General features: G+C 41.3%; 1 protein-coding gene across 5 annotated transcripts in view; it reads right to left on the bottom strand.

Annotated features, from left to right (window-relative positions):
- The window catches only part of LAMA4 (laminin subunit alpha 4), a 167788-nt gene that overhangs the window by 98495 nt on the left and 44004 nt on the right, over nucleotides 1-25289 (bottom strand). For all 5 annotated transcript variants that reach the window (XM_066373432.1, XM_066373430.1, XM_066373429.1 and 2 more), the window contains exons 3-5: nucleotides 16271-16372; nucleotides 6857-6981; nucleotides 914-994 (exon numbers count right to left, since the gene is read on the bottom strand). In XM_066373432.1, coding sequence (XP_066229529.1) covers nucleotides 914-994; nucleotides 6857-6981; nucleotides 16271-16372 — 308 coding nt within the window. The remainder of the gene's footprint in view (nucleotides 1-913; nucleotides 995-6856; nucleotides 6982-16270; nucleotides 16373-25289) is intronic.

The following is a 25289-nucleotide window of genomic DNA, read 5'->3' as shown; positions in this document are numbered from 1 at the left end:
CCAGGTCCCCCGCACGCCAGGCTGACGCTCTACCGCTGAGCCAACCGGCCAGGGCCTTCTTTCATTTTTATTTTGATGCATTGCAATGTATTTTCAGTGTATTACTTTAATAGAGGATTGGACTCACTTTTTACTTACCAAGGAAGCCTCACTTTATTAATTATACCCCTGATCCTCAGTGATGGAGAGAGAGGGGAGTGTTACCAAAACCATCCAGAGAATCTTTTTAAAATACACATACTCATTTCATATATATATATATATATATTTTCTTTCTTTTCTTTTCTTTTTTTTGAGAGAAAGAGAGAGAGAGAAAGGGAGGAGAGAGAGAGATGAGTAGTATCAACTTGTAGTTGCTTCACTTTAGTTGTTCGTTGATTGCTTCTCATATGTGCCTTGACCAGGGTCTCAAGCCAAACCTGTGACCCCTTGCTCAAACCAGTGACATTGGGCTCAAGCTAGCAACCTTGGGCTTCAAGTCAGCAATTTTGGAGCTCAAACCTTCGAATCATGTTGATGGTCCTGCACTCAACCCTGCAACCCTGCACTTAAACTAGCAAGCCTGTGCTCAAGCTGGTGACGTCAGGGTTTTGAACCAGGAACCTCAGTATTCCAGGTCGGTGCTCTATCTACTGCACCACCACCAGTTAGGCTCATTTCTTCTTTCCACGTCCATTTATCTTGATGTGGTCCTGGCATGGATCCTAAGAAAGCATATTGTTATATCTGTATCTGGGGCATGGGATGAAGAAAGTTTCCCCACAGAGTTCTAAAATGCTACCTATCCCCTACTCCTTCCTCAGCAGTATGTGCTTCAGGGCCTACTGAAGGGGAGCAAGGCAGAACTGATGAGTGCAAAAAACAGGAAGCTTCCTTTGACCAACACAGAAAATAGTACATTTCATTAGCCTACCTTTCACAGTTAGGTCCAGCGTAGTTTTCTTTACAAATACACCGAATGGCTCCATTTTTCCTATAACAGGATTCTGCAAAACTAGAATTGTAAGGGAGTGTTAGAAGTCAATTCCATAAATCACTGAAGAGACTTTTTTCAAGTGGATGTGGTCATTTGCTTAATTTTTTATCTTTATTATTGTTTGTTTTATTTTTTAGGTGAGAGGACGTGAAATAATGAGGCATGCTCCTACATGCGCCCTAACTGGGATCCACCTGGCAACCCCATCAGGGGCTGATGCTTGAGTACCGAGCTATTTTTAACACCTGAGGTTGATGTGCTCCAGTGGAACTTTCCTCAGTGCTCAGGGTCACACTTGAACCAATCGAGCCATTGGCTGTGGGAGGGAAAGAGGGACAAGGGGGGAAGCAGATGGTTGCTTTTCCTGTGTGTCCTGACCAGTAATCAAACCCAGGACATCCATATGCTAGGCTGACACTCTATCCACTGAGCCACCAGCCAGGGCCATTAGTTTTATTTAATGCAAGTCTGAAACACATATTCCAAAGGCAGATAAAATAATTAAATTTTGTCTGCAATTTTAGATTTATATAAGACTTTCATCTTATTCTCATCAATTTCCATGCATAAATTTGAAAGTTCCCCATTTTTTTCCTCCTTAGATCTCTTCCACTCTTCAAAGTTATGAATCAATTCTAAACTATACTCAATAATCTTCACAGAACCTTAATTTCTTTTATGTGTTCCTTGAAGCTTGGGAATAAAGGACAGAGAGACTGGCTTAGCTAACCCAAGTCACAAAGCAAATACTCAAGCACTAGGACCCACCGTAAAGGGATTTTAGTGCATAGAACCCTTCTCTTAATTCATCTTTTTTTCTTTGTAGATAAAATATTACGACAAAATTAATACAAATATTAGTTCAGCAGAGTAAATAAGTATCTTAATTATTAAGGCAGGGAAATAAAATATTATTCTCCACATTTGGAAAATTCTACATTGACACATGAATTTACCCATATGAGATGGGTGTGAAAAGTTTTAAAGACTTTTAAATTAGTTTTGGCCTAGGTACTGTACAGTTGATGGAATACGATCAGCTGCTCTCACATTCCTGCATGCGTCAGCAGTTTTACCCTAATGGGCTTCCAGAGAAAAGCTAATGGGTGGGTTTGCTTTGTTTGAAGACATTTATAAAATCAGGTCAGAAAACAATATGTGCTTCTAGTGAAAGGTAATACTCCTAATTTATTTCCTCCCACTGTTTGATTAAAAACATTCCCACGAAATTATATTTCTTTGGCCTTTACTCTTTATTTTGCTTGTTCTTATTCCTTAGCCCATTTAAAGAAACACTGTCAGTTAAGAGTCCAGGACGTGAACAAACCCTCGTGCATGTTTCTTTGAAGACGTTTCACTCAGCAGCCTGCCTACTGCCTGAAGGACAAACATCTGCCGGTGCCTGGAGTCATCTGCCTTGAGCTAATGTCCTGCTGTTTCAAACAGATGACATTTTCCTTAGATGGAGCCATTGCCATAACTACTAGTAGATGTGGAGGATTTCTGGCCAACCTCAAAATAAATAAATAAATTCTGTGCAAATGGTCCCTGGGAATAGCTGCGTGACCATGGGTCTCCATGGTGGGAGACTCAGAGCCCATACCAGCCACGGAGGGTTCCTTTTATGCTTTTCATTGGCATTATTTGTTTGTATTTTTCTCAGAATCTAGTCTGTCTTGGCTAGGAAAATGAAAACACTGCGCCTTTCTCAGCCCCACTAACAACCATGGAGCCCTTCCTAAGAGGAAGGGAGTCTTTTGCTCTTGGAAAACCCTTAGGGAACTTAAAGCAAAATAGACTCAGCACTGTTTGTTTGCTAAACTGCCTCAGACTTTATTTCCTTGCTTTCCGATGAGGCTCTGTAACTGGAAACCAAATCCTGGGCCTGCAGGCTCGAATAGCAGATCTTTGAAAGTGTAATTTAGATTCCATACTTGGCGCCTTTCTGAGCTCAAATAAAAATTCTGGCAGTTTCATTTTGGTAGAAAGTATAAATAGGAATTTTTAAAAAGCTGAAAGAGGCAATGGTGTATTTAATATTTGATAATATATTTGATCAGATCAGTTAACTAAGTCAATAACAAGGCTAGATCAAAGGTTAGAACTTTATAGGATCCAGGCAAATGTGTCTTGTTTTATGGTCACAGACTACCTCCCCATCCTCATTTTTGTAGCTAGCTTTCCCCCCCAAGGGATTCAGGAAAGAGAACTATTGCCACTACAAAAAAAAAAAAAAAAAGGTCTTTCACACCCTTTCCAATTCCCCCATATTCTCACATATATTCTTTACTTATGGATGGTGTATTTTTGCATTTATGTTAATTTTCAACCTCAAATCTGTACTATGGAGACTACAGTTTCCATATCTTTAAATATGTTCTAACTGCAGAGCACATTCCCCAAGACCTTCAACTGCTCTTTGGAACTAGGACGGACACACACACACACACACACACACACACACACACACACGGGTGGAAATAGTGATCTCTCATGCCTGTGGAAACTACTTCCTCTTCCAAGGAAAGAAGACTATTACCAAACTGGCAAGTTTCTGTTTTGATTATTTAAAAGAGTTAAGAACCTTCAGAATAGCTTTTTGATCAACTGAAATACTAGATAATCTGGCTCAAACGGGAACAGGTCATTTGCTTTAGGAGCTTTATAATACTGCTGTATTTTGACCTATCTTAATAAATGCTGGACTGTTTGTTTTATTCACTGCTGTGATCAGTGACTGGTACATGACTGGCACATCAGTGTTTGATAAATAATTTGTGGATTGCATATAGATAAAACTTCTCATAGAAATGAAGTTCCAAAAGCCTCTTATCTCAAGACATTGTCAGATAACTTAGATAAGAAAGTTTTGTCATGAGAATGATGTAAAAAGTGCAAAAGTAAGACAATACAATTAACATTTGAGATTGCCTTTCTAATTCATTGGTTAGTTTCTAAAGAATCTACAGTTTGAAAAAGAAGAAGAAAAGGAAAAAAAGGAAAGAAACTAAAGCTCAAAACTTACAGATCTGTTTTGAGCAGTGAATGCTATATAACATCATTATTTACATGGGCAAATAAGTGAAACCTGTTATTAGAAAGTTGGGGGTAAATATGTTTAACAAAGTAACTATATCATGTAAGAGAGCAGCATGCCAAACATGTCATCAGATATGTTCAGAATCTGAGAGCAGAATATTAATGAACAATAAAACAGTACACTTAGATGAGGCAAAGGGAGCTTGTAAATCAGGACACACTTGAGCGGAAATAACAGAATATTTAATGTTACAGTTTTCTATTCTCCCTCTCAACACCATCCATTATGCACACATTATTAATACCATCGAACATGAAAAATCACAAAGGAAGGGCTGAAGCAGTTTAATGATTGCTAAGGAAAGATGGGGCTGTAAAACATCTGACTTTTTCACTGACTGTAGGACCCATCAGGGGATTTCAACAAATCACAAGCTATTAGGTAAAATGTTAGTCGATATTGGTATTCAGATAAGGACAAAGCATTAGGCATTTGGTTGTCATCTTCTCTTTTTTCTCTTTTAAGAAAGTGTGTGTGTCGCCCTGGCCGTTTGGCTCAGTGGTAGAGCGTCGGCCTGGCGTGCAGAAGTCCCAGGTTCGATTCCCGGCCAGGGCACATAGGAGAAGCGCCCATCTGCTTCTCCACCCCTTCCCCTCTCCTTCCTCTCTGTCTCTCTCTTCCCCTCTCGCAGCCGAGGCTCCATTGGAGCAAAGATGGCCCGGGCGCTGGGGATGGCTCCTTGGCCTCTGCCCCAGGCGCTAGAGTGGCTCTGGTTGCAACAGAGGGACGCCCCGGAGGGGCAGAGCATCGCCCCCTGGTGGGCAGAGCGTCGCCCCCTGGTGGGCGTGCCGGGTGGATCCTGGTCGGGCGCATGCAGGAGTCTGTCTGACTGTCTCTCCCCATTTCCAGCTTTCGAAAAATACAAAAAAAAAAAAAAAAAAAAAAAAAAAAAAAGAAAGTGTGTGTGTCACAGGTATTCAGGCGCCTTTTTTAGTTCTCTTGTATGCGTTCTTTAATTTAATTTTTACAACACCTGTCAACTAAATATTACATCCACACCCTTAGAACAGTGCCTGACATAGAGTAAGGAGAATATAAGGTTTGAAAAAACATAAAGTATGTGCTTACTAAAGCCAACATCTACCATATGCCTTTCCATGTGTAAAGCACCACCCCAATAGACTACAGGTATTATCCTAGTCCTATGAGGCAGATTCTGGCACCGACTTTGATTTACTAGGGAAAAAAACTGAGATCCAGAACAGCTAAAGGAATCAATGAATGGAACCAAGATCTGAATCTAGTCTCCTTGATCCCAAATCCCATGGAAAGTGAGACTTTGTTTGAGATCATACAGCTATTTTGTGCCAGAGCACAGCTATTAACCTAGTTTCATTACTCTATCTACTTGAAGTATAATAAACACACACGCACACGTGCGCGCGCGCGCACACACACACACACACACACACTTGGTTTTTGTCCCGAGTTCCTAGCACAGACCTCCTAAAATTGTTGGAATTTCAAGGCTGTCTTTTACCATTCATAATGAGTTCCTTCCAACCATACCAGAGTGTATGATAATGAGGTGACTCTTGATGGACTCCTACATAGCTTCTGGATAGAGGTTGGACTGCCAGGGGAAACACCCACATGATTAGAGAGTTCAAACTTTCAACCTCATATTTCCTACCACCTCAAGGGAAGGGAGGGAGGCTGCAGATCCAGTTTAATCACCAATCATTTCCTCAATCATGACTATGTAATGGAACTTCAATAGAGCTCTTCAACAGCAAGGCTTGGGAAGCTTCTGGGCTAGGGAACACACTTAATTGCTAAAAGGTGGCTCCCCTAGAGAGTAAGCACACAAAAGCTGTGGTCCTTCCTGTATCCTCATCCTTACTCTGCCCTCTGTATCTTTTCCATTGGGCTGTTTCTGAGTTGTATCTTTTAAAATAAAACTTACTAGTCTGAGTTCTGTGAGTCGTTCTAGAGAATTACTGAACCTAAGTGGGGTTGAAGGATTCCTAAATTTGAAGTTAGCTAGGAAGAAATGTGAAAAGCCCGGGGGTCGCAATTTGGCTGGCTGCTGAAGTGAGACTAAGCCCTTAACTTCTGGGGTCTGCCCTAACCCTGGGGAGTTAGTGTCAGAATTGAATTAGGAGACTGAATTGAATTGAATTGGATAATTGGTTGATGTTTGGAAAACCAGCCAATAAAATGATTAGTCATGACTTGACTACTCGATTTATACATATTAGGTATCTAAAAAGAAATTCATTATTTCCAATAAGATATATGTTTATTTTCTTTAAATACTCAGTCAGGTCAAAATATAACCACAGGTGAAAACTAGTTTTCATGGAGATCTTCTGTGAGGTGATTTGTTAAAACGTGTATTCTGTTTATATGTATTCTAATTCTGATTGAAAAGAATACAACATGTAGAAAACTGTCTGCTCTGTCAGAGTCAGAAGAAACACTACCATGGAAATATAGAATTATAATGGATCTGTTGGCATTACTAGTTGTGATCTCTCTAGGTTAAGGGATAGCCAATAAAAGATGAGACTACCTTTGTTTATAAAACTTGGGAGATTTCATTAATTTTTACAGTGCACCTCAATATTTTGGGAATAGAGTCATCGCCTATGCTGCATGTACCTAAGCTTCTCTGAAACTGTATTTAAGCTAGAGACCTTTCCTGTATCTTGTCCAGTCTCATCTCAACAGGAGGGCCTCAGCTTTGACTATGGAAAAAACTCAGAACTCTGGATAGGACCCAAAAAATGGGGACAAGGGCATAAGCAATAGAAGAGACCTCTTTCTTTAGGACTTACGTGGCCACGTGTGGTAGGGGACAGGGGCATGGCTGGCAGAGACGTGGAGGTCCCCTGATGGAATCTCCGATATAACCATCCAGACACTTCTCACAGTGCTCCCCTGTCGTGTTCCGCAGGCAGTGCTATAAGACAAAAGATAGGAACATTGACTAGGACACAAAAGAAATTTTATAGAAAGTGAACCTAGGAACCAAGCAATACTTCTAGCAAAGAAGATGTCAGGTTTGACAGAATAGACAGTGTGCATCAGTACTGATCATAATGAAGGAGCCACATCGCCCCAGTCAATGCTAGAAAGTGCACACAATAATACACAACTTCCTTCCAGACCACTGTGTGTGTACCAACAGCCTGGGACTCTAGAGTTTGTGTGCTGAGAGGATTATTCATTCGTTACTTTTTTTTTTTTATTTTTTTCATTTTTCTGAAGCTGGAAACGGGGAGAGACAGTTAGACAGACTCCCGCATGCGCCCGACCGGGATCCACCCGGCACGCCCACCAGGGGCGACGCTCTGCCCACCAGGGGGCGATGCTCTGCCCATCCTGGGCGTCGCCATGTTGCGACCAGAGCCACTCTAGCGCCTGGGGCAGAGGCCACAGAGCCATCCCCAGCGCCCGGGCCATCTTTGCTCCAATGGAGCCTTGGCTGCGGGAGGGGAAGAGAGAGACAGAGAGGAAAGCGCGGCGGAGGGGTGGAGAAGCAAATGGGCGCTTCTCCTGTGTGCCCTGGCTGGGAATCGAACCCGGGTCCTCCGCACGCTAGGCCGACGCTCTACCACTGAGCCAACCGGCCAGGGCCATTAGTTACTTATTTTAATTCAGAATGATAACCAGAATAATCAAACTCTGGATATTGTAGAAGAGTCAGCTTACCGACTTGGAATGAATATGAAATGGAAAAATAAAATTTCTCTGGTGCTTACCCACGATAGTGGTAACATTTTAAGGATTTATGGGCTTGAAAGAACAAAGTGTGTCATGCTGAAGCATAAATGAAAAGAAGGTGGATAAAGAATTTCATCTAGCGGGTTGGTGTCTTGGAGAGTGACATACAAGAAATAGTAAGCTGCTTTGTTTATAAAATTTCTCAATTTGTTGTGAGGTGATTAGAAAAAAAAGCACAAAACAGGCTGATTCTTCTGCCTAAGATGCCTATTCATCATTCGTGATCTTGACCTGGTCTCAAAACTTCCCGGACTCCCTCCTTGATGCTCTCCACCTGCCGCTACCCTCACACTGTATCCATCTGCTCCCAGCTTGGTCTTTAACCACAGTACTGCTATCAACCTCAGTGTGGCAGGTAGTCATTGCTCTTTGTCCAGCTGACAGATTGACTTCTGACTAGTACTCCATAAGAGGCAGTGCTGCTAGTTTGCTAATAGTTTTCTCCAAATGGACTGGCCTGGATTGCATAAGGCAATGTAATTAGCATTATGATATCTTCATCTTTACATTCATCAGAGTGTATAAAGGCTGAATAAGGTTTTAAGTGAAAAATTATGCTGCGCTAGAATCAGAACACCATTGAAGAGAGACCCTCTTGTTGGAGCAACTCTCTTAGTAAGACCTATGCACAGAGCTTCAACAGAATGAATGACTTTTCCCGAACAGTACTCTGTGGAGGAATCCTGGGAAAGGCAAGATGGAGCAGGGGTAGGCTGAACTCTAAGCTCTTTCGTTTGTCCTTATGGTCCATGTTGAGGTTCAAAATAAAATGATAGTGTGGCCCTGTTTTAAATGTTTTATATAGATTAATTTAATTCTCACAATAATTCTAAGTAAAGTTATATTCCCCACCCGACCCCCCATTTTACATATAAAAGATGGAGGCACAGACTGTTTAATATATACATTGCCCAATGGCACAGATGGTAGGCGGCAAAAGTAACATTCTAACTCAGGCTATCTGACTCCGGAGGCTAGGCTGCTCATTCCCACATTATACTGTGCCTCCAGGGTGATCGAGGAAAGGCTCCTCTCCAAGAGTCACAAAATGACTGCATGAGGAGGCCGCAGACTATCTTATAAACAGTGTGAGCTTCAAATAAAGTATACACACTGGTTAAAAAAGAGGAATCCGCCCTGGCCAGTAGGCTCAGCGGTAGAGCGTCAGCCTGGCGTGCGGGGGACCCGGGTTCGATTCCCGGCCAGGGCACATAGGGGACGCGCCCATTTGCTTCTCCACCCCCACCCCCTCCTTCCTCTCTGTCTCTCTCTTCCCCTCCCACAGCCAAGGCTCCATTGGAGCAAAGATGGCCCAGGCGCTGGGGATGGCTCCTTGGCCTCTGCCCCAGGCGCTAGAGTGGCTCTGGTCGCGACAGAGCGATGCCCCGGAGGGGCAGAGCGTCGCCCCCTGGTGGGCGTGCCGGGTGGATCCCGGTGGGGTGCATGCGGGAGTCTATCTGACTGTCCCTCCCCGTCTCCAGCTTCAGAAAAAAAAAAAAAAAAAAGAGGAATCCTACTGTGGGCAACCAGCTATCTTGTCTGAACACCCTTTGCATATTTAATTGGTTATCTTTGACTCCTAATTAGAATTATGTTAGAATGGAATTTAGGGGATAGTTCAGATTGCCTGATAGACCAATGAGAAACTCTGAAAAATAAAATCCGATGTGACTACAACAGGATGTTAACATAGTTTTCTCACAGTTTTTAATACTGTATCTTGTGCTAAGTCAGTTGTCAGTAAATATTTGTTGGGAAAAGGAATGAAAGAAAAAGTGGCAAAGAGCAAATTAGTCCACTAGCGTCTGGAGCAATGAAAGGAAATAGCATGCATCCAAAGCCAGCTAAAAACCAGTGGCAATTTCTCATCCCAGGGAAACCAGAGAGCCTTGCCCAACTACCAGGAATCTAAGCCATGAACAATCCGGCAGAGCTATTCGTAGACTGGGGTCAGATTGGTCTGAGTCCTTGTTGGACAGATGAAACCCACCTGTGCAGACCATTCTTCATGCCTGAAATACCCACTAAGCTGCAAAAATGATCTAATTCCCAATTCTGTCTGCTTATGGCTCAACAGATGCTTTGGATTCCTGGTTAGGGCTCTAATTCTGCCATGGCAGCCATGGGGAGCAATTACCTTCAAGGGCAAAGCCACCAAATCTCTCCGACCTCTAAATGCTCAGAGTGTGAACACTGACTTTCCTCACCTGCCCCTTTTTCAAGGGGTTGTAGTGAAATTCCCTAAAAAGCAGTGATGCACAGTTTGGGAGATGGGCAGAGTGCTGGAAGCAGCTACTAGCTCTTCCATTTTCTAGCTGGTTGAACAAGTCACTTGACCTTTCTAGGCCTCTATTTTCCATCTGTAAATGAGGATCTAGACTTGCTAGCCAATAAGCTTTCCTCTAACTCTGAAAATCCTTTACTCTGATCTTGCAAATATCCCTTTACCTTCAATGGCCTGCCATTTAAAAAACAGAAAACAAAAAATGACAACAATCAGCAAATATGTTGTTGGAGGGGAAGAGTTATCTTTAAATAAAACTGATCTTACTTAAAAATGACAAAAACATTCAGAATCTCTGGCCGGTGGCTAAGAAAGCTACTATAGACAGTCAATTGTAGATTAGCATTAGAAATGACATTTGGATACCAGCTGTGTCTCCTTCACAAGAGAAGAGATGTCTCTTATTGACTTGGCCACAGCACCGGCATAATGTAGGAAGAAGGCCTGAAGGATCAGGTCAGCCTTGGTGTGGTTTGTCACAATCTTTGCGCAAGACTATAATCTATCTAGATCTGTGGGTCTCAAAGTATACCCAAGGGAGTAAAGGCTATTTCCATAGTAATATTAAGATTTTATTTTCTTTTGCATTCTAGATTTCTCACATGTGTTAAGTGGAGTTCTCCTGAAGCTATAAGATAGGAGATACAGTATCATCACAGATTGATGCAGAAGCGTATATGAGATTCATCTGCCTCCCAGACTTTGAATATATTTTCAATTTATAAATTGATGTGATTTATTATTGTTATTTTCAAAGAAATTAATAGGAAAATATTATTTTAAATTTTGTTTTAAATTCAAATGCGGAAAATGGCGATAGATGTAATCCACGTAAACAGAAGTCGTTTGGCAACCTGAATAATTCTTAAAAGTGTAAAGGGCTCACGAGACCAAAAAGTTTGAGAAATACTGCTCTGTCTAGATCAGTGCTTCTCAAACTTGAACGTGCACACGAACACCTTGGGCACCTTGTGAAAATGCAAATTCTGATTAAGGACATCTGGGCGATGGCCTGGGTGTCCATTTCTTTCTTTCTTTTTTTTTTTTTTGTATTTTTCTGAAGCTGGAAACGGGGAGAGACAGTCAGACAGACTCCCGCATGCGCCCAACCAGGATCCACCCGGCACGCCCACCAGGGGCGACGCTCTGCCCACCAGGGGCGACGCTCTGCCCACCAGGGGGCGATGCTCTGCCCCTCCGGGGCGTCGATCTGCCGCGACCAGAGCCAATCTAGCGCTTGGGGCAGAAGCCAAGGAGCCATCCCCAGCGCCCGGGCCATCTTTGCTCCATTGGAGCCTTGGCTGCGGGAGGGGAAGAGAGAGACAGAGAGGAAGGAGGGGGTGGGGTGGAGAAGCAAATGGGCGCTTCTCCTATGTGCCCTGGCTGGGAATCGACCTGGGTCCCCCGCAGGCCAGGCCGACGCTCTACCGCTGAGCCAACCGGCCAGGGCCTGGGTGTCCATTTCTTTTTTTTTTTTTTTTTTTTTTTAATTTATTTTTATTTTATTTTATTTATTCATTTTAGAGAGGAGAGAGAAAGGGAGAAAGAGAGGGAGAGAGAGAGGAGAGAGAGAGTGGGGAGGAGCTAGAAGCATCAACTCCCATATGTGCCTTGACCAGGCAAGCCCAGGGTTTTGAACCGGTGACCTCAGCATTTCCAGGTCGACGCTTTATCCACTGCGCCACCACAGGTCAGGCTCCATTTCTAACAAGCTCCCAAGTAGCGTCAATATTTCCGGCCTACATTATAATTTGAGAAGCAAGAGTCAGAACACCTAGCATAGGTAACAACACTGTTTGCTGATTCCTCCACAAGGAACCTGAGCCTGAGTCTCTATTATAACAGACAGTACCTCCTCCTGAAAGAGAGACCCACGCCTGCGAGGCTGAGCAAGAAGTCCTAGGCAGAGAGTAGAGGGCGCCAGCTCCGGCACAGAGCGCAGGAGCATGGAGTGAGTTAGGGGGGACTGAGGAGCTCAGTGGGGCTGGAATACATGCTCCTGAGTAATTTTAGAAAGGTGGGTGCCTCGATTAGGTTGTGATTTTGAAAGGTGTCTCCACTGCTAGTGAGGAAGACACATCAAGGAAAGGAGCGTCTGGAGCAGGCTTTCCTACTGCCTGCCATTTATCTGCCCCATCATTCCTTCCTTGCGCCTCCTTCTGCCAGGGAGTCCGACAGGTTCACTCCCGTGGCCTGGCTTCTGGGTCCTTGCCTACCAGACTCAGCTGAGAACCCTGCCCCACGTGTCCCCATTCTGATAAGATGCAAAGTGGCCTTTCGGAAAGACACCTCGTACACACTGGGCTCCGTTAGGTAAGCCGCTTTTCACTTGGCTGCCTTTCCGTGTTTGAAAAGGTAGCATCCCTCCTTCCCTAGACAGCCACCTGCCCCGGCTCTCCGGCTGCTTCTTCTATTCTGCGCTCTTCCTTGTTTCACTGTCCCAGCTTTAATAAACATACTCTAAAAAAAAAAAAAAATGTATTCCTCTTATGAAAAAATCTCTGAGCTTTTTTTGATATGTCCAAATGGTAACATAACTTTACCTATTCTATATTGTATTGTCAAATGCCTTGGTTCCTTAAAATCAGTGTGTAGAATATAAGATCTACTTGAAATTGGACATTGGAATGGAAGAAGACTTAGAAACAATGGAGGGAGGACAAGGCAGAGGCATTATGTGCCTTTAAAATAAAAGCAAAATAAAATGAAATAAAAAAAGGCCTTTTATTTTTGTATTTTTCTGAAGTTGGAAATGGGGAGGCAGTCAGACAGACTCCCACATGCACCCAACCGGGATCCACCCAGCATGCCCACAAAGGGGCAATGCTCTGCCCATCTGGGGCATCACTCTGCTGCAACCAGAGCCATTCTAGTGCCTTAGGCAGAGGCCATGGAGCCATCCTCAGCGCCCGGGCCAACTTTGCTCCAATGAAGCCTTGGCTGTGGGAGGGGAAGAGAGAGACAGAGAGGAAGGAGAGGGGGAGGGGTGGAGAAGCAGATGGGTGCTTCTCCTGTGTGCCCTGGCCGGGAATCGAACCCGGGACTCCTGCACGCCAGGCCGACGCTCTACCACTGAGCCAACCGGCCAGGGCCAGGCCTTTTATTTTTAATTGCTTATGGAAAATGGAAGGCACGAGTTAGGCCAGGTGAGCTGCAAACAACTGATTGAAACTCTGGAGCGCAGAGTGAGCTGCAAGGAAGGCTCATGTGGAGCCATTGCCTCTTCTCTGGCTCCCCAGGAACTGAGGGCTACAGGGCACGAGCTGAGAAATGGGCCCTGCTCAACCAGCTGGCCGGGACAGGGATGTGGAAGGAAACAGACAAACAGGGTTTGATTCCAGTGTGACCCCATAGACAATATATTTGCCAACCGAATGGCAATCTGTCTTTTCTGTATTGGCAAGCTTCTTCTGCTCCCTCACTTGTGCTTAATGAAATTCAAATTATATTTTTTGTTATTTGAAATTTATAAGAATAGATCTATATTTTAGCTCTGGGGGATAAGATTGTGGCTGATTTTCCTTGAACTTCATGTACAGTATTATCTGTATTGTCATTATTTTGCTTGTGAGTTTGTTTGTTTTTTACATTTAGCATATATTACTTTAACTGGGGAGAAGTGTATTTTCTACCAGGTATGGTGGGGTGAAGGAACCATGATTAGGGTAAATAGGGTAGCTATTCTTTCTCCCTCTCCTTTTTTATTTTTCTCTTTTTTAAAGATTTAATTTATTGATTTGAGAGAGGGAGAGAGAGAGAGAGAGCAAGGGGCATGGGAAGAGTGGTAAGCATTAATTAGTAGTTACTTCTAATATGTGCCTTAATTGGGCAAGCCTAGCCTGACCTGCGGTGGCTTAGTGGATGGAGTGTCGACCTGGAGTGCTGAGGTTGCCGGTTCGAAACCCTGGGCTTCCCTGGTCAGGGCACATATGGGAGTTGATGCTTCCTGCTCCTCCCCTTCTCTCTCTCTCTCTCTTTCTCTCTACTCTCTCTCTAAATATGAATTAATAAAAGAAATTAAAAAAAAAAAAAAGGGCAAGCCCAGGGTTTTGAACTGGTGACCTCAGCATTCCAGTTGGACGCTTTATCCACTGCGTCACCACAGGTCAAACCTCTCTCTTTTTCAATGTTCTGTCTTGGAACAAAGTAATTGCAAGAAGATTGGCAACTCCCCCAAGAGTACATAAGAGTGTTTACACTCTATCCCATCCCCAAATTTTATTAGAAACTCACAGGCCCCATGTTCTGTGAAGGAACACATGACTGTCCCCTTCAGAAACTCATGACTAGTCAGAGAAAGACCATGATAGCTCCTATTCTGAGGATGTCCTCGTCAGTGAGTGGCTTTGTCTTAGCTCTCCATGGGCACTGGCAGGAGGAACTTACTCCCCTTTCATTTATTTGTCTTCCATCTTAGTGAATAGCAGCTGATGGACTTGCCAGTCCCTATTAACATATTTTAATAAACCAGATAACAGAGAGCCTTTAATTAGTCAAACTATCAAGTTGTACATTATTAGTTCAAAAATCCATGGGATTTTTCAAATGTCACTGGGATTAAAATAACAGGAAACCGGAGATGGAAGCATTAGAAAAGGGTAGTTTTTGGCAGCTGCAGTGCCTACACTGCTACAGAGGACATCCTGGATGTGATGGTTATTTAAGATGGTGGGGGAGGGGAAAACAGAACTGCCAGGATGTGACAAACATTACAAAGAAAACAATGGTTAGTGTCTGCCACTTCATTCTCTCTGTCCTCAGAAGAATGGCAACTGCTAGGTTTAAAGTAAATGAGAACATTCTAATTTGCATCTTAATGTAAAATAACACCTCCATGTACACACCTTGGAGACCACTTATAATCAAAATTATCTGCTTAAAAGAACAATTATGTTAATTTTGAGGTAAAGAGGTCTATTTAATTGAGTATTCTTATATTTTATGCAAAACACTCTTGCAATTTGGAAAGCCTCTTTTGCCTCATATGACCTTGAAAAATCTAATTTTTTTGCTATGTAGTATATATAGCTCATGGAGGAAAATATGATCTTATGGTCTGACCTGTGGTAGCACAGTAGATAGACATCGACCACCGGTTTGAAATCCCTGGCTTGCTTGGTCAAGGCACACATAAGAAGCAACTACTATGAGTTGATGCTTCCTGCTCCTTGCCTCGACCTCCACCTCTCTCTTTTTCTCTCTCTCTTCTCTCTCTAAAATCAATAAATAAAATCTTTAAAAAAAAAACCCAAAACACCATGCCTCCTGTGACCCTGGCTGGGGAGCTCAGTTGGTGAGAGCATCGTCCAGATACACCAACGTTGTGGGTTCCATCCATTATCAGGGCATGTACAAGAATCAACCAATGAATGTACAACTAAGTGGATTATCAATGTTTCTCTCTCTTTCTCAAATCAATCAATCAATCAATCAAATTTTAATGCCTCCTCTAACTTCTATAGAAACTACTTCTGGTAAAATTTTCAATTTCTATTTTCACTAAGTTGTCAACCCATTCAGTGAAAACAGAAAGTATGTATGTAGCAAGCAGTTTTTTACTACAAAGAGACCTTTACAAATCTTTATCACATTTCACTGAAGAACAGTCTATTGGAGAATTCATTTCAGTTAAGAGAAAAAGAAAGTCTTCTGAGGGTTTGATCACAAAACTATAAACGCCATAAGGCCAAAGCTTTTCATTTTATTAGCAATTTGGCTCAAACCTCATTTAAAAAAATTTTTTTTGATCTATAGGCCTGACTACCTTACAAGTTGTAAGATAGCCTATGAAACAACTGTTATATTTTCCCAGTTTATGTGGAGCAAAGCCAAACATATGGCAAACTGTACTATTACAGAGGAATTTGGATGGGTGATTTCCTCCTATGTGTATTATTTTCAGTCTCTCATTGGCCCACAGCAGGAAGTCAGCTGCAGAGGGTGGTGAGGCAGTTACCCCCGGAGCACATGCACATTCAGACACATGCCTTGGTGGCCACTTACAATCATGAGCAGCTTATATGAGGTGTTTTACAGGAAAAGGTAAAGGGTAAAAGAAAAAAAAAAATTGATTGGCGGTTTGTTCCTAGGTAGCTCCAACGTTCAGAAAGAATATTTGATTCCCACTCAACACTCAAAGGGCCAATGAAATACGTGCGAAGTGTAAGTGCCCCTGACCTACCACACAGAGTCCAGAGCCGTCCTTGCACGTGTTGGCATTGCCGTTACAGTCACAGGGCAAACATTCTCCTGACTGGGCGAGAAAGAATCCAGCACCGCACGTCTGAAACACACACAACAGCCTTGTCATTATTGAAAAGATATATTTGGTCAATATTTTCTGAGAGGAATAAGAAGAGATGATTAAGAAACTATTTCTTTACAAAACAAACTAAAAATTTATACTACCATTCTGTGATAGGTGATGTAAAGATATATTTAATTATCTTTGTTACACATTTGTTTCTCTCTTCTTTCACTTTGCTAAAAAATAGGAATAACTTTAGCAGTGTTCTATCATTGTAAGGAATATTGAGACTTTAGATAATGATAAAAGAGAAGAAACATCTAATGTTTTTTCCCAAACAAAACCATGATTATTAGGGTAAGGAATTGCATCATGTTACCTATAAAAAATTGTGATTTCAAAAATTATTGGCTATGGTATAACAATTTAGAGCTGTATGTTTCATAACTTTGGGCTCTTAAAAATTTTTATCCTTTCAGATCCTAAACTTTTAAAGGGTGGATTCTGTGTGGGTCCTGTTTATATATTTCATTTACCCTCATAATTCTGTGAAAAACACATTATCTTCCTTTATTCTAGCGATGAGATTATTAGACCCAGAAGTGCTGAGAGGGTTGTGGCCATTGGAGAGGGCTGTGGCAATGTTAAACCATCTTGCAATGCACCAGTCGACCTGCACACCGATGCACTGTCCTCTCCCAATGTCACTAGTGCTCCAGCCCAGAAACTTCGCGAGAGTGTTCTTGCTTTTATGCAGTTGGTTTATAGATATGTATATATTTTATGTTACTTTGGAATGTCTCGATGATGTAAGGCAGAAATGGCCTTACAGACCTGGAAGTCTACTCCCTGCCCACCAGACAGATTTACTTCTAAAGAATTCCAAACAGATAAGAATCTGGGTTGTTTCCACAAATTTACAAAGTAGATTTCACATCGTCCCCTACCCACCAATTGAACCATTGTAGCTGAAACTTGACTACCAGGAAATTTTTCATTATATCTGGCTGAAGTCCCTCTGACTGCTATGCAAACCCATTTCCTGTTACATTTTCCTCTGTAAAGGAAAGAAAAAACACTAGACATAATTTACAGTATAAAAACACCTCCAGTTTGGATCCTAACACTAAAAGCTAATATATTCCATTTAGAGAAAGTTTAATAGAGTACAATGACATTAACCCATGAAGAAAAGGCAGAGAAATACCATTTTACTAAGTGAAGGAAAGTAAGGCTGAGAGAGAACAAATTTATAATTTATAATAGAGAGCTTGTGGTAATAGTAAGCCTTTTTCTCAGTTTCCACTAGAGAACGAAAGAGAGGGAAAGCATTTAATTTATACCATCTAATTTCACATCTTTGACTTCTGTTTGGAAATATAAAAATGCAGGTTTCATTATTATGTAGTAAATATGCATATCTATATGTATATTTTCTGAGTTATATATATGCATCTTAAACTTTTTTTTCTTTCTTTTTTATTTTTTATTCAATGAGAGGAGGGAAGGCAGAGACAGACTCCTGCTAGCACCCCAACTGGGATTAACCTGGCAAGTCCACTAGGGGGCAATGCTCTGCCCATCTGGGGTGTTGATTTGTTGCTCAGCGACCAGGCTCTTTTTAGCTCCTGAGTCAGAGGCCATGGAGCCATCCCCAGTTCCCCCGGGGGCTTACTCACTCCAATTGAGCCATAGCTGCAGGAGGAGGAGAAGAGAGAGAGAGAGAGAGAGAGAGAGAGAGAGAGACAAGAGGAGAAGGGGTGGAGAAGCAGAAGGGTGTTTCCCCTTGTGCCTTGACCAGGAATAGAACCTGGGACATCCACATGCCAGGCCAATGCTCTACCACTGAGCCAACCAGCCAGGGCTAACCTTCTTTATATTATTTAACTGCTCACAAAAATTAGAGGATATTCTATCACTTCATATTTATTTTGAAATATCCCCTAATTATCGTATATATTATATATACTGGTCGGCCTGACCTGTGGTGGTGCAGTGGATAAAGTGTCAACCTGGAACACTGAGGTCACCAGTTCAAAACACTGGGCTTGCCTGGTCAAGGCACATATGTAAGTTGATGCTTCCTGCTCCTCCCCCTTTCTCTCTCTCTTTCTCCTCTCTAAAATGAATAAATAAAACCTTAAAAATAATACAAAAATATATATATCCTGGTCAAAAGACATAAAATTGATTTAATAATGTTAACTGTGTTTCCTCTTGCAGTTTGAGACAGAGGGGTTTAATTATAAGACATGAATAAAAGTAGTGAGGAGCTTCATATTAGTCATCTCAGTAGCTGCCAAAGAGTGGATTTTGAGTTCTCTAACCATGTTACAGACATCTGGGGAGCTTCTGGTTCAGTAATTCTGCAAAGAATATGTATTTTTAAATAAAATATTGAAGTAAAAATTTTAATTTTAATTACTCCTTTTTCCCAGCATTATTGAGATATAAGTGACATGTAACATTCTGTAAATTTAAGGTGTACAATGTGTTGATTTGATACATTGCAAAATGACTACTATCATAGCATTAGCTAACATTTCTATCATGTCACATAATCACCATTTCTTTTTGTTTTGAGAACATTTAAGGTTTACTTTGTTAGCAACTTTTAAGTATGTAACTGTAGGTCAAATAAGTTTGCAAATATAATGTTTATGTTTGCTCGCTTATAGTTTGCATTGGGTGTGGGAGACAGGCTGTTTGCTGGCATGGTCTTCATAGCCTAAGGCAGTGGTTCTCAAAGTGTGTGCCAGGGTACACTGGTGCGCCCTAGAGGATTTCCAGGTGCGCCCTATGGTATTCCAGAGAAATATGTGCCTGTTGGGGACCAAAAAACCAACAGGGTTTTTGAAGTTTAGATTTTTGGGGGGCAGAGGTGTGGGAAATTGGCTGTAAGCTGACAGTCTGCCCAACCCCCCACCTCACTTGCCTGATTAGATTGCAAAAGACTGTTAAGCTGTGGTGCTGGATTGTTTACACTACCCACCATGTTCCCGGAAAGACTGGAGGCAAGTTTCTTCTATCCTTTGTTTGGTGTAAAGTTAAGATGATATGTATGGTGGGGGTTTTGGATTGATGGAATTGTCTCTTGAAGCCTTTGGATTTCTATAAAAGAAGAATATGTGGCAATATCTAAAAAAGCTTTAAACATTTTACTACAATTTTCAACATCCTATTTATGTAAATTAAGATTTTCTACCCTCATCACAATTAAGAGTAAAAAGAGAGGAATTCTTCAATGTATTGATGAGGAAATGAGAGTCTGCCTTTCAAATATATGCCCAAACATTGAAGAAATCACTAGGACACATCAGCCTTATGTTTCTCATAAACACAAGAATGAAAAAACACATTTGTACTTGGACCTGCTGAATTTACTAAATCTTACTAAGACTGTATCTATATATATAAAAAGATAAGTATTTTGTCATTTTTAGCCCCTCTTTTTTTATGAATTCTAAAAAGCATAACTCAAAAAATGTAACATAAAAATGTTTTTTAATTTCAGAATAAATTTGATTTTGTCATATTTATTTCATTTAATTACCATAAAAGCATGCTTGGACTTTATATATTTTTTGTTTAATATTTGACTTAATTATTATAACATTTCTTAGAAATTTGTATATAGTGTGCCTACAATTATTTGTAGGATTTTAAATGCGCCCTGACTTCAAAAAGTTGAAGCCTGACCAGGTGGTGGTGCAGTGGATAGAGTGTCAAACTGAGATGGGAAGGACTCAGGTTGGAGACCCCGAGGTCTCCAGCTTGAGCGCGGGCTCATCTGGTTTGAGCAAAAGCTCACCAGCTTGGACCCAAGGTCGCTGGCTTGAGCAAGGGGTTACTCGGTCTGCTGAACGCCCACGGTCAAGGCACATATGATAAAGCAATCAATGAACAACTAAAGTGTCGCAACGAAAAACTAATGATTGATGCTTCTCATCCCTCTCCGTTCCTGTCTGTCTATCCCTATCTATCCCTCTCTCTGTCTCTGTAAAAAAAAAAAAAAAAAAAGTTGGAGAACCACTGGCCTAAGGCTTAGCTTTAAGACTAAGCCTTTCCCACCCTTTTAATACTAAGGTCTTTTCAACATCCTTATAATACTAAAATCGTCTCAGAACTTAGCTTTTCCCCACACCCTTGACTGTTGCATGTTGTGGGGTGGTGCACTCTTATGAGGAATTCCATTTATGCCTCAGAGAAGTGGCTTTGTATCAGAGCCTTATTTGTGTATTGGCTTAAAGGCTTTAATTTTCTACACTATAAAATGAAGCAGACTGGGGCTCTCTTGCTCAGATCCTGCCATCAGCATTGCAGAGGAGAGGCAGCCAAGATGGTGGAGTGCTGAAGGAGAAGCCAGTTTATGCAGAGTTTGTGCAGAGAGAAGAAGATGGGGAACAGAGGTGAATAAGGCTGGTGGAGCCTTTGATTCTAGGAATACTCAGATGAGTCAGTGGCTTTGGGAGCCCTGAATGGAAAGGGAAGTGCTTTCCCACTGTGTGTTTTTTCTTACCCCCTGGGTGCGAGCTAGGATGAAAGGTAATGGCCCACCAGTTCTTGGCTCCATTGTTTCATTACCATCTGTCTGAATCAAATGTGAACCTGCACGGGCCAGGCAGCTGTAATTGTAGTCGCTGCTACTGGCTGGCTTTACAGTAACACAGTATTATTAGCCATTATCATGGTGCTATACATTAGATACCCAGAACCTGTTAATCTCAAAACTGGAAGTTTTACACATTTTGACCAACCTCTCCCCATTTCTTCCCTCCACTCCCCCACCTCAGCAACCGTAAGCACCAATCTGGTCTCTGTTCTATGAGTTCCAATGAGTGGGGCAGAAATTGGAGGTGTATTGCAGAATAAAAGCACACTGGTAGTGGCAGGGAGTGATGCCTGGAAACTACGTAAGATCTACTTGTACCATCAACTATAATAACAACCACCGACTCCTTTGGCCAAAGAATCAAGTTTCAGTAAAGTTATTTTGAATTGATATTACTTCTAGTCTTTTAGGCATTCTTGTAGCTCTTTCTTCTGAAGAAGATAAAAAAAATTAAAACTTGCCCTGAATAGCCTGTACAGTGGTGGCACAGTGGGTAGAGTGTCGAGTTGGGATGCTGAGTTCCCAGGCTTGAACCCCAAGGTCACCAGCTTGAGGGCAGGCTCAACAGCTTGAGTGCAGGTTGCTGGTTTGAATGTGGTGGGATCATCAAAATGATCTGTGGTTGCTGGCTTAAACTCAAAGGTCTCTGGTTTAAAGCCCAAGGTCGCTGGTTTGAGCAAGGGGTCACTGGCTTGGCTGAACTCCACCATCAAGGCACATGTGAGAAGCACTCAATGAACAACTGAAGTGCCGCACCTACGAGTTGATGCTTCTCATCTCTTTCCATCTGTCTGTCTGTCTGTCTCTCTCTATCTCACTATCTTAAAAAAACAAACAAAAAAAGACAACTCGTCCTGAATAAATGAATCATTTTGAATATGACAGTGGCTAATCCTTTCTATCCCTGAGGCCTTGGCTAAATTAAAACTCATTTAAAAAAATAAAAATAAAATTGTTACCACATAGAAAAAAAACAAAAAGAAACCAAAATATTGGTAAAATTTGTATTTTAAAATAGCATTAGTTTACAGAAAATTACAAAGAATTGATTTTTTTGTTTTGTTTTTTTCTTACCAGCCCTTGGGGACATTCTGGAAGAATGTGGGGGTATGTCTGGCTTGTCATAATTTGTGGGGTCTACTGCCATTAGGGAGGATATGGTGGGCATGGTACAATGTCTGAGGGCCCCATAACCTAACTTCATTTTTTATATTAAACAGAAAATATTTTTGCAAGCTTTTAATATGCAGTGCATTTTCTAAGTACACAATTACCATGTAAATCAAGGGAAAAGTGGTTCTGCCTCACGTTGCCATATGCAAGTGCTGCAGCATGACTATGGAAGATAGAGCCCAGTGAATCATCAGGAATGCAACAGCTGTAGATGTTTGCAGATGCGAATGTGTTGATCTAGTGACTCCAGTACCACCGGTGCTTTTAGTGTGAGTGACGTGAGTTTTCCAATATGTAAACTAACTCATTGAAACTCCAAATTAAACAAAGGATCTGTATTTTTTAAAGTCCCTTAAAAATTCCAGTGTGTGACCAGATTTGGAAGGACTGCTTCAAAGCGTTACTCACAATGCCTTGTACATGTTAATTGCTCAGTGAATGCTTGCGATTTGGATGGTGTTGATCAGGATAGGAGAACTGAGGCATATTTGCTGCTGGAAGCCAGTGGTTTAGACTGCCAATCTACCTAGTACTCACTGCTTGTGCTGGACTTGGTCTCCAATCTCTCAACACTGTCCAGGCAGCCACTGTGTAGACTAGACTGTGCAGGATGAAATCTTTATAATGCAAAATTTAGGAGGAGAGTTCACTCTGAGAATCTGTCATTATCCACCTATACACTTCCCAGGCTACAGTCTTGTGTGAAGGGTGACTTGGCTCTAGTCTCTTGTAAAGACTGTAGCAGTCGGGAGAAAAAAAAGGAGGCAGGGAAAAGGTTGTGTGAAGCAGTCATTTGGCCTCCGGCCGAGAGGGCCAGGCTGAAGGGTGGATACCTGGCTAATTCCTTTCCTGCTGGGTTTTGTACACGTGATGATTAGATATATTTCCTAACTCATCTATCCAGGGGGGAGGCACCATTTATAAATTCACATGAAGGGACCACATAGGCTAATGGAAACCCTCGTCATGGGGAGCTTCTGATACTACTGCTAGAACCCATGCACTTGGATACCATGGACATTGTGAGGAGGAAGAAACTTTTCTCTATACACCTAGGTTTTTTTGGCTGGCCTGATGATCAAATTGATGTGAGACAGATTAACAAGAAAAAGTAACCAAATTTAATTGTATTCATATGTATTGGAACCTCAGATATATGATAGATTCAGAAACAGAAAGGTAAAATGTAGTAATAGTATTCTGAGCTACGCGGTGAGATAAGGCACCTGGGGGCTTAAAAGGAAGGATGGTCGGTCATCTGCAGGACAGTAAGAAGGGCAGATGTTCAGTGATTAGAAATTGGCCCTGCCCTATAGATAGGTCAAAAGAGGCTCTTTCTGGTGATAACTTTTATTAGGAGCAACTTTCTTAATTTAAATTCTTTAAGGGAGAGGTAAAATATTGTCATGAGCTTGCAGTATCTTGATTGCCTTCAGCTCAAAGGAATTCACTTGCCAAAGTGTCACATTTTGGGAGGCCTGCTCTAAGCCCCTGTAACCTTGTGCTATAGAATTTTAGAGTGCTCTTTGGAGTGGTAAATTGTTAAGTGCTTCAAGAAAGTTTGAGAATTCTCAAGGAAGAGCTCTTTAAGTTTATTTCTTTTACATAAAAGTGTCATCATTTAAATTTCTTTTTTATTTATTGACTTAGTGGGAGAGGAAGAGAGAGAGGAAAGACAGGAACATCTATCTGTTCCCGTATGTGCCCTGATGGGATTGAACCAGCAACCTCTACACTTTGGGATGCACAAAGTTCTGTTAATTTTAACTAAATGTCTTCTTAAAATTCTATAGAAACTGGTAAAATTAACCTTTGTTTTGTTACTTAAAAGGTAAATATTTAATATTTTCAGGAATAAAAGCAGACATTTATTTTTTTATTTTTACTTTTGCTCCCGGTTAACAATCTCTTTGTTAAGTAATTAATTCTAAGACCAATGCTTTTTAGAGGTTCACAAAGCTGTTTGTTTTCCTACAAAGAAAATAGTGTCTGTCTGCTTTATTTTGAAATACTCTCCATAATTTACTAAACAAAAATGGTGTTTATATGTATATATATGATATATATTTATATATATACACACACAAGTGTGTGTGTATGAGCAAGAGAAAAAGTCTTATAATCAGTTTTTAGATGCCAAGTACAAAAAAGCCTGAAATAAATAAAAAATTCAAAATTTCCCCTTTAAACCCCAGAAAAAAATCTTAAAAAAAAGATACATTGCTTGCCCTGGCCCAATAACTCAGTTGGTTAGAGCATTGTCCAAAGCAGCAGAGGTTACTGGTTCGATCCCTGGTCAGGGCACATACAAGGAACAACTCAATGTTCCTGTCTGTCTCTCTCTCTCCCTCTTCCTCTCTCACTAAAATCAATAATAAAAAAAAAAATAAAAAAAGATACATGCTTAAAAGTATATACTTAATATATAAAATCTACTAAATGAAAATATTTACTTTTTAAAACTTTTTCAACTAATTTTTTTTTAAAGTAAGAGAGAGAGGGACAGAGGGGGAGAGACAGACAAGAAAGGAGAGAGATGAGAAGCATCAACTTGTTGCGGCACTTTAGTTGTTTATTCATTGCTTTCTGATATGTGCCTTGACTGAGGGGCTACAGTCAAGCCAGTGACCCCTTGCTCCAGAGAGCAACCTTTGGGCTTAAGCCAGCGACCTCAGGTTTTGGAACCTGGATCCTCTGTGTCCCAGGCCAATGCTCTAGCCACTGTGCCACTGCCTGGTCAGGCCAAATTGTCATTTTGACCAATTAATTACTTGCCACTGTTATTTCATAGATCTTTCTCCATTACTAAGCCACTTTATTATTTCAGCTTGCTTTCTGCCCTAACACTAAGATCGGATTAATCAATAGCATTTACCTCTGCTTTTGAAGAATAAGAGTGAAAATTGCCATTTGTTTAGTTGGTTATGATTAGTGTGATATCTGGCTTGGAGAGTAAAAATCAATGTTTGTGTACTTGACTAATTTTATATTTATAGAAACTAGAACTAGATAGAACTTTAGGAATAAATTAGTGTAGTACACCATGTACCACTTATATTTAAAAGAACTGGAAAAGACAATATATCTTGAAATCATTGCAGAAAGCATTAGTTCCAAAGGTCCATCATGCAATTATGGACATCATGCATCATGTCTTTCCTCTCTCTC

The sequence above is a fragment of the Saccopteryx leptura genome, chromosome 3, assembly GCF_036850995.1.
Source record: "Saccopteryx leptura isolate mSacLep1 chromosome 3, mSacLep1_pri_phased_curated, whole genome shotgun sequence".
Lineage (NCBI taxonomy): Eukaryota > Metazoa > Chordata > Mammalia > Chiroptera > Emballonuridae > Saccopteryx > Saccopteryx leptura.
Note: the sequence above shows the minus strand (reverse complement) of the source record. Positions and strands in the feature narration are given on the sequence as shown.